The following is a 16132-nucleotide window of genomic DNA, read 5'->3' as shown; positions in this document are numbered from 1 at the left end:
TTGTAAGCCTGATGACTGGTTTGTCCAGAAAGAAGGGGAAACCTTCCTGAGAATGGCGTGATTGCCAGGCTCTAGCCAAGAATCCATATGCTTTGGCTGGTGAATATATGTAACTACAAACCATTAGACATTTTGAATTAATGTACAAATGAGAGGATAAGACAATTATCTTTATTTGCTCTCTGTGAACAGCTACTGTAGATGCTTCAAGGATATTTCCTTTTTCTCTCTCTCAGTGGTAACCTTGTGAGAATTATCCCAGTGATTGGCTACCTAATTTTCCAATTAATTGTTTAATTTTCATCTCAATTTATTCTAAAAGAAATTTAAATGATGAACAATAAAGGGTACATGTTCATCACACCACACATGCATAAAATACAATTAATAAAATAAAAAAGGCTGTGAAAAAGAGAAAGGCAATTGCAATCTGCTTCACTTTACTGCAGTTTGTGTAAATTTTCTTATGCCAGCATTTTAATAATACAAAAAAAATCAGCTCAGTACCTTTAAATATTTTATTGACAATATTAATATATTAATGTATCAAGATGTTTTCAGGCAAGTAAATAAATATGACCTAATACATGATTTCTAATGTACTGTAGGTATTAAAATGATGTAATGTTGTACATTCTTTTTGTTTAAAAATATGTTATTGTCCTGAATATCTTCTATATTTTCTCCACAGAGACACACACTTTGATATTATATGGTACAACACTAAGATAAAGGAAAAATTGTAGTTAACAGGCTCCCTTGAAATATACTCAAAATAGAAATATGGTATTTTCATCTGTGACACCAACAGGACCTAAACTGAGTCCATGAAATGATAAATATTCAGATTCATCTATAAAACCAACTGTTTCAGTATTTGCAGCTCCATCCTAAAGATTCCGTATCAATGACTGTCGATTCTATTGAGGGTTCTTTCACAAAATCATAAACCAAAATATTTCTTCATTGAAACAATTTTATTTATGGCGGAATTTCCAAAATCTCTTGTATCTTGAAATCATCCACAAAGTACTATTTTGTGCTTACATTAAAAAGATGCATTTTTATAGGAAAAAATCAAAATATATACCATTAGGCAGTATTGTTATAGTTTTATTTAACACAATATAACCAAAGGATTAAAGAGAAAAGCAAACATTAACTGTATTTAAACTCCCTATAACTGATTTCCAGCTGTTCTAATGTTTTAGAGAAAATATAAGGATTTAAACATCAGAGATAATATTTTGATAAGCAATATTTATAAAAAATATAAGTTAAGTATTGCAACAAGCTACCTGTGATGAATTGCCCCCTATAAGAAATACTATTGGGACTACATATCTAAAGCAAAGACAAAAGAAACAAAGAAGAAAAGAAATAAAGTATTAATTGCAATAGTGACTTTTTAGTTAAATACACTTTCTTATAAAGTGGCAAGATAATATTTACAAATTTACAATTGAGAGGAAATGCTTATGTACAGGTTGTCTTGCTTTTGGACTCTTGCGGCCTTCTTCCTCCTGTGTCATAGGCCCTCCTGGTGGAACTCATCTAGGCTAGATTTTTAGTTCATAGCACATGATAGATGAGCCTGGAACTAGAAGCCCCTGGAGTTGCAGGCTGAGAATCGGTGCTGGCAACTGGGGAGAGAGAGGCCGGGTCCTGGAGAGGCAATCCAGGTTGCTCTGAGTTGGTGATCCGATCCACTATGCTGGATAAGCAATCCAAGCTGGATAAGGAGCTTTTATCTGTGGCATATACTAAGGATACAAGGAGAAAGCCATTAAAAAAAAAATCCCCCAATAGATTGACTTGCTTATGTTGCCCCTTAAAATTGTAGGTCAGCATCTTTGAAACCCAGAGGTCAGGTGGTCACAGAAAGCCTGATACAGAAATTTGCAACAAGTATGTAGCAGTTCATGAGGATGAAGGTGGGGAGTGGAGAAACACCCTGGTAATGTTTCTAGCAAAAGCAGTTATGTTAGTGTGTGTGCATGGGTGTATCCGTTAGGGAATTTTGAGCAGAAGATATGTGTTTATTTTGCTCTGCCAAAATCTCCCCATAAAAACCATCACTTCTATTCTCTTCCTGATACTGCCTGAGAGAATAGACCCTGCTTTGATAGGCTGAATTGTGAAGCTGAACTAGTCTTTAAACTCCTCTGAAGTCATCAATTCTTACCATTTGGTACATCAGGACAGTAGACGCTGTCAAAACTGCTGCTCTTTCTGGACCAGATAGGGCTGTTACATTCGGGCTATAATCAAAGACACAAAAGAAGATGTTTGTGTTAAGGTCTTGGCCAAAGATGCCCTGACTTAGGGTAAGGCAGTTTTTACCCATGAGTTCTGTAAATTGGCCACTCTCAATCACCCTCATTGCTTGATTTAGGAAGGGCTAGCCCTCACCAAATTGCAAGGGCACTGAGGTCAATCTCTGCGCTTGGAGAAGAGGAGAGAGCAGCAAAAGGAAGAGGGGGGTGGAGTTCAGCAGCAATGTGCATTGGGTTAACCATGCAAAATGGATTGGAGTAGAAGGAAGCCACACTAATTCAGAGAGAGAACACTTTCCCAGGGCAAAAACACATTAAAACCTGGCAGCGTTGAAGCAAACGCTCTCTGAAAAGAATGCATCAACATCTTCCAGCCAGGCCTCAGCAGAACAGGGACTGACTGGGGCCATGCGGGTATTTCTTTACATTTCTTCATTAAACTACAAACTGTGGGACAGTGGGAGCCTCAGACAGTTGCCTGTGGATGTTAGTGTATTACAGGGTCCACTGGTGGTATATATTGGAAGTAAACTGATTAATGGAGAAAACATCTCATTGATCATTCATAGCCACCTATCTCATATGACAACCCCCTCCTACAGTGTACACCTAGAACTTGGTCGGAAGTCAAATTAAAGCCTATTCAGCAGCTTTGTTCCTGGCATCTGTCTAAACGTGGCACCTGTCTTTTACCGCAACTGCCTCCCTCCCTCACACACCTAACTATTCGTCAATAACCACTGAATATTTGGTTGCTATACCCGGCTTAAATGAGATGTAAAGATTTTTGGAAAAACTTTGGAGGGCCCACTAGGTACAGAGTATCTCTTACCATGCCATCAGAGCAGCTGGAGGTGGGGCTCGTGGGCTCGGAGCAGCTCTGCCCCGGCAGGCTGTAATAGTTTTCCACCTGCTCCCTCAACAGCTCCTGCAGGCTCTCAATGTAGCGGATGGCATTCCTGAGGATCTCCACCTTGGGCAGCCTCTGGTTGGGGTTGGTCGTGGTGCATCTCTTGAGCGTCTCGAAAGCCTGGTTGACCTTCTTCAGGCGTCTTCGCTCGCGCATGGTGGCCGCCTTCCGCCGATCCATGGTGGTGGACTTCCTCTTGCATGCTTTGCAGGCCCACATGAGGCAGTGGCCGGCCTGGTGGTGGCCCATAGGTGCTCTCACGTGCTCATCCTCGTCTGAGCCTTGCAAGTCTGCTTTGTGCGCCCCGAAGGCAGCCACTCGCGGCTCAAACTCGTCCCCGAACTCGCCCTCAGGGGACGGGATGCAGGAGCCGTCGTAGAAGTACTCAGAAGGCGAGAACTGGCAGCCGTCCATCATGTCCATCTTCTGTGGAGGGACAGCCGGTGCACCTGGACAGCAGCGAGATAGATAGGGGAGAAACCGGAGCCTGGCGCCGCTGCGGGCAGGCAAACCCCGGGCGGAGCTCCCAGGTCGGTTGCTCCGGTAATTAGCAAGGGCAGACGCCTGGCGGCCTGGGTCGGCCGCGCTGGGGTTGGGGCTCTTTATATATTCTTGGGGGAGGGAGGCCAGCCCCAGTGGCCCGGCACTATTAGCATATCCCACTGCAACCCCCCCGAGGTTGTCTGGGCAAATCTCCGCCTTTCCTCTAGAGACAATTTGCTGTTTACTGCCCCTTTTGACGCTAATGGTTTTACTGCATTTCTGCTGGGGCGGGGGTGATGGCTCCCCAACCCGCTTACCAGCGCTCTCTAGATTACCCAAACCTAGGGACGCTTAAAGAGTGTCTCAGACAAAAGCAAAGAAAGAACTCCAACTTTTTACAGTTGTTCTCACATTAAAAAAGATAATTAATAAATACAACTCCCCAATTTCAGCTGACACCAAAAGCTGCCCTGCCTTCCCAATCCGGGACATGAGGGGTCTCTTTATTTTTACGTGTTTCTCTTTTTTGTGAACTTTAATTATGTCAGGAACTTTTTCAGCCAGTGGGCCAGATTAACGGTTGCTAAAAACTTGAAGTGGCACTTTCACTAATGGAGTATATGTAAATTTTTTAAAAAATCGATTTTGTTCTCATCAGATTGCCATTTTGTAGGCTCTATGTTATTGGGGGTAAGCAGGGAGGTTCCTTTTCCCCAAGACCGAGCTTGCTCTGAGTTCTCTTTGTACACCCACAAGGCGTGGGCACAGGAGGGCCAGGTGACCAGGAACATTCCTCCCTCTCTTTCCTGCTTCTGCTTGGGTTTACTGAGCGCCTGTCCCTTTGCACTAGACCTTTGATGGGCCCTGAGAAAGTGGAGGGTCTGTACTGACTGCGTCTGTAAGATTTGTATCCTAAGAAACCCAGCTTTAGATGGCGAACTCCCGTTCCAGGGGTACGGCTCCTCGCTCCTTCTCTTTCTGCTCTGCCCTGTCATCTCGACAGACTAAACAGCCAAGCTGGGCTTTGGGGTCGCTAATTTTCTGCTTTCAGGCAAACTAACACCGTTACAGATGCGTCCCAGCTGCCGACACAGCAGTTCTTGTCGGCTCGTGTAAAATTTCCAACTCCTCCAACCCGAGTAACTTCACACACTTGGGCAACTAAAGCCTTCCACAAAGGCGATCACAGCGGGGTCTTTAAACTTTGGTGGCTAGAAGGCGAGAGGGGAGGGCTGCCATTTAAGTGACAATGAACCTATTAATCAGCTTTTGTCAATCCTCCTCCACCCTTACTTAACCCACTACCAAATCACTAGGAGGCGGGGGATGGAGGAGGCTTGCTGTTTACATGTAGGAAAAGCTGTTACTTCACGTTTACACAAATAGACCTAAGTAATGTGGAGTTTCGGACTAGTGCTTCCAGCTGCATTGAAAGAGGAGGGAGAGTTCTCACCTCGATCTTCTGTCACACAGTCTGGGAACTGCTGTGACTCAGAACTTACTGGAGCCTAAGGGAGCTTTCTTTTCTGTTAGTTTTTCCTACAATTATTTTCGGAAAGCAACCCTGGCAGGTAGATCTCTGATTTGCAGAGGCCAGAGAAATATTAACTCTTTCAGGGTGAAATCTGCTTTCCAAAGTGAAGGCTCCAGAAACCAGTGATGGGAGAGTGTCAGTCACTAGGGTTTGCTACAGATATGCTTATCATTGTCCCCTCTCCCAAGTTCTGTCATCCCTCAGGCAAAGACACTACCACCACCACCATCACCACACATCCCTCGAAAATCAGGCTCCCTTTCATACCAGTGGGCTGCTTAATTGGCCAGTGGGAAATTCATCTGCACCTTATTAACAAGTGGATGCCTTTGAAATGAATACTTTCCCAGGACTACACCAGATAAAAGAATTGAGTTCCTAAAGGACCCACACAGGCAGATGGAAACATTCCGAAGCCTACACACTGCTACCTCTGAAACACAGTAGTGGGTAGACATTCCCATCTAGGAATTCTCAGCCAAGTCCCACAGGTTCTGGTCAACAGCAGTAGTACCACTTTCTTTGGCTGTGGAATTCAGATGTTTACACGCTGGCCAAAGCTGAAACAGAGTTGTATGCAGACTTCAGATTTGGGCACAGATAAATTTGCTCCTTCAAGCTGAAGTGGAGGACAGAGGCTATGCTTCTGCTTGCCTTTCAGCTGCTTTCTTTCCACCAGGCACCTAATGTGCCTTTTCCCCCAACTGCTCAGCATGGGATATTTGTAGCAAACAATTAAAATGAGTTTTCTACTTGCCCAGCACTGTTCTCAACTCCTTCTGTGAATTCACTCATTTACGACTTTGGCTTCTAACAATTCTCTGGCAACTGTAACTGGACCTATAATTAAAAGAAGGTAATGGGGGGAGGGTATAGCTCAGTGGTGGAGTGTGTGCTTAGCATGGACGAGGTCCTGGGTTCAATCCCCAGTACCTCCGTTAAAATGAGTAAGTAAAATAAGTAAGCCTAATGAATTCCCCCCGCTAAAACAACAGCAACAAAAGATAAGCAAATAATATATTTTTTTTTTAAAAGAGAGAAGGCAATCGAAGCGCAAAGGGTCAGTCAGTTGCCCCAGGTCCCAGAAAACTGGAAGGTAGGCATCCCCTTCTGGAGAGTTTGCGCTCCTGGCGTGAATTGTGTTCGTTTTCTTCTTCAGTCGATTCGGGCTCAGTGCGCGTCGTTAGCGCTCCAGGGCCGAAACTCGCAAACGCGGTCCCCGAAGCTTCGCCTCGGCTCCGGGCGGGGAAGACGCTGTCACTCAGGGAGCTCTGTCCGGAACGGTAGCTCTCGGAGGTTGGGGCTGTCTTTGGTAAGGTGATCGCAAAACAAATTTAGCGGAGAGCCGCGGGCGAGTGGAACTAAAGAAGCCAAGAAAACACAAGCACCCGGGGGCTTAATGGGACTTGCACGGGGTGGGGAACGAGGTCCAGGGTTGAGGACCCTTGGGACCCAAGTGCTGAAAATAGGATCTCAGAGCACCAAAGTTAAAAAACGAGATGACACTTTTAAACTCCTGACAGGGGTGAGAGGAGAAAGAGGTAAAAAAAAAATGGGAGGCAGGAGACAAAGAAGGAAGCCAGCGCCTCAGAGATGTCTGGGCTCCCCGAATTCAGGATAGATTTCCCCTGCTCTTTTCCCAGGAGACACCGTACGAAGGGAAAATGGGGACCTAAGTGATTGAGACAGAGAAGAAAAAATTTTTGAGTGGGAGGATTGAACAGGGAAGTATGAAAAAACTTAAAATTCACTTTTTAAAAAAGGTCTTTTACAGTGTTTGTCTGGGTGGCCTCTTTTAGTCAAAATCAGACGGGTGGCTTTTGTTCCTCTTAGGAAAGAATGAAAATACAATCTGTTTTCCACTGTTTTTTCAGAGAAGTGGGTTTCTTCCATGCAGAGAAAACACAATTGTTTAATATGTAAACAGGTTGTTAGAAATGATATTCCAACAATGAGAGTGTGGTAAGAAAGCGTCGCAGTAGGCAGATCAGGGGAAGAAAGGTCAGCCTAGCTGGGTGTTATAAATGAATGGCCACTAAGGTTCTGGTGGAATAGATTACGATAGTGTTTTTAATTTTTTTTACATTTTTCATTTTACATTCTGAAGAATAATAAACACATGCTTAATTTTCTTACAATTTAGACTTATAAGCAGGTTCTAATGGCAAAGGCCTTTAAGTAATCATCAGCCTTTTTTTATTTTTAAAAGAATCTATTTTAGTTCAAGCAGTTTGGCAACAATCCTAGTGTTGATGGACAGACCCCACCAGCAAAATGATGCTCAGAGCTTCCTTTTCTAGTGAAGTTGGCCCACTCTAGGAATTCTGCCTTACTGAAAATTCTCCAGGCTTCTCTTAACAAGAGAAACCAAATATATTTAGGCAGATAAGTTCATTTCAGTTCACTTCTGCCCCTACCTGAGACTCTTATCAATTCCTGGGATTGTTCTTGAAATTTTTGCTTATTATATTTGACTTGACAATGTGCTCAATAATTTCAAACTGCTATTAGCTCTGGGAACCAGGCACACCTAAGTAAACACATTAGTACCTGCCAAAGCTGCTGGAAGAATTTGTGGAGAAGACAGCTGAGGAAGACATTGGCCTCTGCTTGAATTCGAAGACTCCCAGGAGAGATCAAAGGCCTAAGTAAGGACCTTTAGCAGCCTTGAGAGTAGAGAAAGTAGCCAGTCCTTGAAGCATTATCTTTGTTCCAGCACTCGGCGTAGGCATTCCATCTCCCAGGCTGCCTCTGAACTGGCTTGCAAAAATGGCTGTTTCAGAATGAAACGTCTGTGAAGGAGGCTTACCTTTTCTAACACTGCTTTTGACTTTAAGGGAGTGAGTGGAGGGGCCCGTTGGGCAAATATCTTCATGGCTTGGTTCTTTGAGGAAATACCATATTATGGCTAAGTTACCAATGCATTTTTTTATTGGTGTACAGTGAGGTCCAATGTGTCAATTTCTGGTGTACAGCTCAATGTCCCGGTCATGTGTATACATACATATATTCATTTTCATATTCTTTTTCATTAAAGGTTATTACAAAATATTGAATATAGTTTCCTATACCAATGCATTTAATTAGGACATTCAATGAGACATTTTGAAAGTTTAAAATGTTTAAAAAATTTTTTTCCAGATATGGTGTTGTTGGGAGGAAGAAGTCTTGAAATGAATAAATGGGATGAAATATTATTAAGAGAAAAGCACAGATGAGAAAAAGTCTATCTTTGAGTAAAAAAAAGTTTTAATAAGGACAGAGGTCACTTTAGCAACCCAAGACTTCTCTACCAGTCTCAAGAGTGGTTAGGAACACTGAATTTCAGCACTACACCTCTAACCCCAAAACACATAAAAGAGTCTGAAAAAAAAATGAGTCTGGTAGACATAAGTGGATTTCCACTATGTCCATGCTTGAAACTCAGTGATCCAGGTGTGATGATTAACGTTGGTTTGAGAAAGCTGACATTTGACAATCTACAAATTACTTCTATAGTAACATAAAAGAAAGTCACATGTTATTTTATATTTGATAACTTTATGCCTGCCTCTGGAAAGAGGCTCAGTTTAAATGTCAAATTGCTTATCTTTACCAAGTCATTAACATCTTGATTTTCTGCTTCCGCAGCCCTGTTTGTTTTGGCTTTAGCCTTAGTCAAGATTATCATCATCAGTATCAAATAAAAACATTTTAATTGCAAACACACCAAGGATTTCATTGGGAAGCCTAACATGTCAGCTACAGCAGAGAAGTTCACATGAAGTCTTCGGGAAATATTTGCTCTATTTAATGAAGAGTCTTCTATAGGCAAACTTACTCCAAACAATTTCTCAAGTTACTCAGCTAAAAGAGATAGAGAGGATTTGGTTTGCAAAGACTGAATAAAATCTATCAGCAAGTAAAATCCATGAATTGATAAAAGTATTCTGCTGCTGAGCAGTTTATAACACAAATCTTATTATAGATACATGTGCAATTATGAAGTAAAGGTCAGTTGTGATATCTGATTTCAGTTGTGGCATGAATCTGATTTTTGAAAATACAGGTGAATGTGTGTGTGTGTATATATATATATATATACACACACACACATACACATATATATATACACATCTTAGGGAAAATCATTATTGAGTCTCAGAAAAAATATAAATATGTATAAGCATAATTAATGGGTCTGCACACCATCGAGACATTTTAATTCACACGTGTTCTGATTGGATCATTGGAAATGCTTTACCACTTACCTTTTAATTAAACGACTGTTATAATTTGGAGTTTACTGGCTAATCACTCTTGAGAAAGAGCTTTTGAGAAACAGTTGTCAAAGAAAGCTAAGTTATTCTGCAAACCACAAATGTTACTTACTTCCCAAGTTTTCTCTTTCAGGATGCATGTAAGCAATTCAGAGAGCAAGCTTGAAGCCATTGATGTTGACTTGGCTCCAAGTCTTCCCTCTATACTTAAAAATGCAAGAATCTTTCTGTTCCAAAGGATCCTTTTCTCATAAGTAACAAGGGGACCTCTCTCACAGGTCTATGTAGGATTATATGAGTTAGTAGGTAAAGTGTTAAGAATGACTCACTCATATTGCTGCTCGTCTCTCATCGTTATTAATACTTTCCCAGCCAGAGCCCACAAAAAAAGCTAGAAAACCAAGTCTGAAGGAACTGTGGCTTTTGGTAAAAGAAAAGACTCTTGATGGTCAATTTAGATTCACTAATGAAAAAGAAAAACAGCCGATGACATTTAGTGTTTATTTTGTGACCTGTTTTGGTTAAGCATTTATCTCAGTGACTCTTCACATTCACAGGAGTTAAGCACTCTGATCGTCATCCCCTTTATTTTGTAAATGAGGAAACAGGACGAAAAGAGGGACAGCGATAGCCCCACATTTAAGTGGTAGCAACCTGGATTCAATCCAGTTAGCATCACAGAGGTTAAGCAGTTTGCATCCACTGACACTCCCACCTGCTTCTCTTATACTTTTGAGGGAGGTTGTATGTCAATGTCAGTTTCCTCTATGAAGCTTTCTGCATTTTAAGAGTATTTTAGGAGAAACTGGAATTATCCACATGCTTAGAAAATTGAGTAACTATGATCCCCCGGAAGAGGCCTTTGGAAATGGTAAAGGGACCAGATACTGCTCCACGCCTGCAGGGGGCGCCGTCCGTGGGGGCAGCAAGGTCCAGACTGCCCCATTGGGAAGCAAGATTGGGCTGGGAAATGCTGAATTAGATTTGATTTTCACTTTTCTGAACTGAGGACTAGCTGTCAGGAAAAAGAGGGCAGGAAGCAGTTGAGGATGGGGGGGTGGGTGTTGTGAAGGTGCGGTTTACAGAATGTAAGAGAGAAGTAGCAATTCCAGAGAAATGGCTTGCCCCTCTCCTCTGCTGCACTTCCCACTGCGATTCTTGGTGGTCTTTTCTTCCTGAGGTTACAGGATAAACAAACCTGGCACACGTTGTAAAATCCTCACCGCGAGGAGCTCCCGGGGCTTCGAGCCTCTCTGGGGCTTTACTGTTTGGTCCAACTAAGAGGTTTCATGTGTGTTGTTACTGTCTTTTGCCCTCAGTCTTTTAACCCTTCCCTCTCTTGAAGCGACCTTCCCTCCAGAGATGCCTGTCTCACCCCGTGAGACAGATCGTCCCTTTCTTTTATCTTTCTATTTGGAAAACAAACCCAGAGTACAAGAGGCCTTGAGGATATTCCAGTCTAGTTCAAGAAAACCAGGGAGGGGGCCAGAAACCTGGCTCAGAGGCCAGTGCAGCCCCGGGTACTCGAGGTGGATGAATACTACCCCACTAAGGGCTGGGCCTGGAACGTCGAAGAGGGAAAGTAATTCGGGCTAAATTAGCTGAAGCTTTTTTCTTTTCTTTCTTTCTTTTTTTTTTTTAAGATAAATAAGCAGAGTTTTTGTGTGGTAATTTCTTGCAACAATGAGATTTTACTGGCTTGGACAGTCAGTTGTTAACTTTGGGAAAGTAAATCTCACCCAGCTCTCCAGGTATATGAAAATTAAAACAGAAAGATAAAGGGATGCTGAGAAAAGGGAAAAGGACAGATTCCTTCTGGATAGTCTTCACTTCTAACCACAATGTGAGGGCTACATGAGACAGAAAAGTGAACAGTTTAATTCAGACACAGGAAAACAACCCATTTTCCTCCCTTTAAATCAGCCCATAAGTAAACACTCAAATAAATGGGCTTGGGTGATGCCTAAATTAAAAGGTGGCTCACCTTTATTTATGCCCTCATGCATATTTTTTTCAGTTTGAATCAAATTAGGACCAATTTTATTCATATAGAAACTTATTTTTTTAATATTACAATACTAGGATCCTCGCACTTTTTATATACAATACGTCACTCCACATTTAAAATATATTTCTTAGGTTTACATAAAAAAATGAAAGTACTAAGATTATTTACAAAAATACATTCAATACCACTAACACTTGGATGCGACGTTCCCACTTTGCTTCAGACAGGAATGAACTTTTGACCATGGCACGAAAGGATCACCATAATAAAAGTAAATATATTATAAAACCAACCAAACAAAAACAGAGTAAGGCTGCTAGATTTAAGCCACTCGCGGTTCCCAAAATAAAAGCCCAAAGCCGAAAGGCTTTTTCATCTGAGCGTGCACAACAGTTTCCGAAGAGTTTCTTTGTGAATGTCTCCTTCCCTTTCCCAAACTCCTGGGTCTGGGTTCCTACATATTACTGTAATGTGACCTAATCTAAAGGATTAGGCGAAGGAGGCAGGGTGGGATCTTCCTGCAGCGCGGAGAACTTCCCAAGCACCGGCTCGGAGTTACTTCTCCACCACCTCCTCCACGCAGGGGAGTTTGTGTTCCTCCGAAGATATGCTGTCCACGATGGAAGAAAGGCATCGAAGGCTACTCGAGGCCGACGAATCGATGCTTGACCCTCCTGAGCGCAGAAAACACACACACATACAAACATAGCCTCTAATATAGGAAGAGGCAGGCAACTCCGCGCCCAGCGCGAGACCGACCACTCAGCGCGGGAGGACCCGTCCCCGCGCGCAAGGAGCGCCCGTCTCGCAGGGCGCGTCCCCGGCTCTGGCTCGTCTCCGAGCGCCTTCTATCCCCATTGAGCACCCCAGCCCCCTCCCGGGATGTTCTCCAGCTCAGCCCAGTGCCCTTTCTTCCACTTTACCTTCCTTGGCAGTTATCACGAGCCCCCTGGAATGATCCGAAACACTTGGCCACTGGGAGCTGCAGGTGCGCAGGAAATCCGCACCCTCAAGCTGGAGGAAAACCAAGGCAGGAGATTAGGAAAGAAACGTAGGTTCCGGGGGTGAAGTGGGGGGCCCTTTGTGGGGGTGTCTTCCCTGTTTCCTCAGGCCGGTTACGAATTTCCTGCCTGTTGCGGGCACCCCGTGTTCACGGGTCACTGGGGGTTCATTAGGGAGCGGGAGGGGCGGGCGAGCAAGGGGGACGGGAAAGGAGATCGAGCAGCTGGAAGTTAAGGCCCCAAGGAAGGCGTCTAATCAGCTTCTGCATTCCCCGGCCGCGGCAGCATCTGGGCTTACATTCTCTTGCTTGGGTCTGTAGCTGAAGGGGTCCACCCCTAGCTCCTGCATTTTGTCCTGCTGATCCAGCCGGTGCAGCAGGTCCTGCAACCTTTCTATGTAGTTGATGGCGCTCCGCAGAATCTCCACCTTGGGCAGCCGCTGGTTGGGGTTGGCCACAGTCCGCCGCTTCAGGGCCTCGAAGGCCTCGTTGATTTTCTTTAGCCGCCTCCTCTCGCGCAGGGTGGCGGCTTTCCGCCGGTCGGTGGGGGCAGATTTTCTCTTGCAGGTCTTGCAAGCCCAGATCAGACATTGGCCAGGGCAGTGGGGAGGCTGCAGGCCTGGGGGCGCCAGGACGTGTTCCTCTCCGCTGCTGTCACTTCCAGCTTCCGGGGGCATTTGGTCCTGGCAGGGGGATAGGGTACCATCACTCCCTGGATACAGAGGAGAGCCCTCTGCCACTTCTAACGGCTGCAGAGTAACATTTTCCCCGTCCAAGTAGAAGAAATAGGAGCCAGTTTCAAAAAGGTCCATCATCATGTTCTCCTCCTTGGCCTCTGACTCGGTCTGAACTGGGTGATGGGCTCAAAAACCCAGAGGAACCACCCAGATGGCATTTAATTAGTGCGGTGACATAAGTCGCCCCAGCTTTATATATAGTAGCTCCTGAAACTCAATCCAACTTTTAGCTGTCATGGAGCATCAGTCTCTCAATGTGATTACAGCCAGTGCTCTCTAGAATATCTAGTTTGAAAGAAAACTGAGAAGTGTCACCCCTAGAATGATGTGACAACCTATCCGCAGAGCAGGTTAAAACAAAACACACAGAGAGAATCCTGTAATTTATACAAAGCATCGAACACTTCAATTTGCGACAGTTCAGATGCTAACCTGCTTACGGGACAACTTCAAAACAACTGGGGATTAACACTGCCCCATTCCCCTCCCCCAGGCTATCTGAATTCTAAGTATAGACCCATGATGAAAGATTTCAAAGGCAATAGCCATTGCTCCAAAATAGCTTGGTTAATATTTACAGAGTGGTTCAGCTCTTTTCTCTCTCCTGCCTACCAAAAAGATGCTATTCCTGTGATTAAAACCATTACAGTCCTTCAAAGGTTATACATGACTTTCAGGCTTCAGCCTCAATAGCAAAAGGTAAATGTCTTTCCTCTCTTCTACTAAGGCTGTCAGGACTATTTGGGAGCTGGAAGGGGTGGCTGGAGGGCGCTCAGATTCCTCCCTTGGCTATCTTTTTTTCTGGAGGGTGGCAACTAAGATCGGCATTCTGTGCCCCTCCATGATGGAGCAGTTAGTACCTAAAAGGTAAGGGGTGGGACTGAGAATGGGGGATGCAGTACATGGAGTAACTTCTCTTTAAAAAGAGTTTTAGGGGAAACAAGGCTCACACTATAGCTGTTGGGTATTTCAGGGTTCAGCGTGGCACTCCAAAGTGCCTCCGTTACGGCTCCTGTTCTGCCACTGTATGCTCATAGGATTCAGATGAGAAAGGTAGCAACCAAGACACAAACAAAGAGCATTTTTAATGGCAGCTTGCCTGTGGTTCAGTGCACACGAGTATGGTGCTGGGGAGGCAGTACAAGAGGAGGATGGAGCTCAGGGCCCCTAAAGTCCAAAGAAGTCTGTTCAAGTCCCAGTTAAATTAATTTCTATTTATGTGTGATAAATAATACTAGGTCTTGGTTTCTTCAAGATAACAGTGGTTGCCTTTTTGTGAGGATTTGATCAAATGATACCATGCATGTGAAGCATATAGACTTACATTAGCTGCTTGATGAACATTAGTTATTTAGAGTATAAGGAAGGCTCTGTCAAGGCTAAGATTGTTTCTTATGAAGGAGATGAAGCACAACTGTTGCAGAGACTTACGTATTTTTCTCTTTAAAAAATGGCATTCCTTTCCTCTCCTTTCCCTCCCAGAGAACTGGAAGGACCCCTTCCACCTATAAATTGCCTTTGGGGTGACCGTCAGCTTTGGTCTTGGCCTTTATGGTCAGTGCCTGAAAAACTAGTTGGAAACATAAGATCTCATTCTGCCCCAAGCAGTGCAAATTATAGGCTGTGTTAAGTATGACTTCATTTTTTAATGAATAGACTGAGGACAATGCAAGGACTCGATGGTCAGACAGTGTAGGACCTACTTACATTTTTTGAGTCAAGTCACTTACTCCAGAAGCTAGTTCTTCATAGTCTCTTTCTGTTGAGCCACACACTTGGGGTGGGTGCTAAGTTTTGACATTTTGAGCTGTTTTTATGTTTTGCTTATTGTGCTGCTGAATAATTCCTTATCAAATTTGAGAACCATTTTTAGGTTTTTGGAAAAGTAGGAGGCACAGGGATTAATAAGCAGCCAATACTTTTGTGACATTTTCTCCTATTTCTGCTAGTTCCCTGGTTGCTAATATCAGTGATTAAGACTGCATTTTGGAGGCTCTGAAAACTCAGGGAACAGTCTAACATCTGTTATGGAAAATTATCCTCTGCTCTTAATCACATTCTATGCTGCACCTTATAATGTGAAGACAGTTTGAAAAATCATTTTTAACCAGTAAAAATATATAGCATTATTGCCAAGATTATTAAGAAAACAATACCTGAAATTCACTTATTCAACATTTTTTGGGTACCTACTAAGTGCCAGATAGTGTCCTCAGTGCCGAGAATAAAGCAGTGAAAAATAATCTCTTTGCTTATGGAGTCTGAATCTAGAAGGGTGAATGAAATTGACTAAGGGTTAAAAAAAATTGGAGAAAAAGCACTGGAATCGGGGTGTGGAAGGTTTTGGGCCTGTGAGAATTTAGTCAACCCTAATTTTTCAAATTCTCGGTTGTTTAACCCACAAAGTGTATAATGACAGAGACATCATACTCTCAAAGGTCATGATAAAGTTTTTTAAAATGTGAAATCACTTTAAAAATGTTGCATACTCTATAGTAAAGTATTTTTATTACTGGAATTAGATATAGAGAAAAACTGAAATAAGAAGAATACCACTTCTCAGGAATTCTGTTGTGTGGGTGACAAGTAATATCTAAGGTGATACCATTCTTAGACTCACCATTGATTTTAAGAGGTACCGGGTAGATATGAGTCTGTACATTATGAACCTGCTAAGGACTATGAAAGTGTACTCTTTCCCCTTTATTTTTCCCTTGTTTAAATGTTGTCACTGGAGAAACAGTGAGTTTAAAATGTAGACAGAGATGATTCAAGAAAGAAGTAGAAAAGGCTTTGGCATGCTGAGGGAGAGCATCCTCCCAGACAAGGGTGGCATTTCTCTGTGTGAATTCAGCCATCGCCACTGAATTGTCATTTCCTATTAAGTTACAAAGCCCCTTTTCACAACACTCACCAAAACTCAGG

General features: G+C 43.2%; 2 protein-coding genes across 2 annotated transcripts; both read right to left on the bottom strand.

The window, feature by feature from the left end:
* Positions 1-963: 963 nt before the first annotated feature.
* On the bottom strand, positions 964-3759 carry MYF5 (myogenic factor 5). The gene is made up of 3 exons (XM_010975100.3): positions 3109-3759; positions 2186-2261; positions 964-1763 (listed from the first exon to the last, which is right to left on the bottom strand). Exons 1-3 carry the CDS (start codon positions 3607-3609, stop codon positions 1573-1575), a joined length of 768 nt encoding a protein of 255 aa, XP_010973402.2. The 5' UTR covers positions 3610-3759; the 3' UTR covers positions 964-1572.
* A 7746-nt stretch (positions 3760-11505) lies between these two features.
* On the bottom strand, positions 11506-13576 carry MYF6 (myogenic factor 6). Its single transcript, XM_010975101.3, has 3 exons — positions 12770-13576; positions 12394-12484; positions 11506-12144 (listed from the first exon to the last, which is right to left on the bottom strand). The coding sequence occupies exons 1-3, from the start codon at positions 13286-13288 to the stop codon at positions 12026-12028; spliced, it is 729 nt and encodes a 242-aa protein (XP_010973403.2). The 5' UTR covers positions 13289-13576; the 3' UTR covers positions 11506-12025.
* Between the last annotated feature and the right edge of the window lie 2556 nt (positions 13577-16132).

Source organism: Camelus dromedarius, chromosome 11, assembly GCF_036321535.1.
Source record: "Camelus dromedarius isolate mCamDro1 chromosome 11, mCamDro1.pat, whole genome shotgun sequence".
NCBI classification, from domain to species: Eukaryota; Metazoa; Chordata; class Mammalia; order Artiodactyla; family Camelidae; genus Camelus; species Camelus dromedarius.
This window is presented reverse-complemented; position numbering and strand designations above follow the sequence as displayed.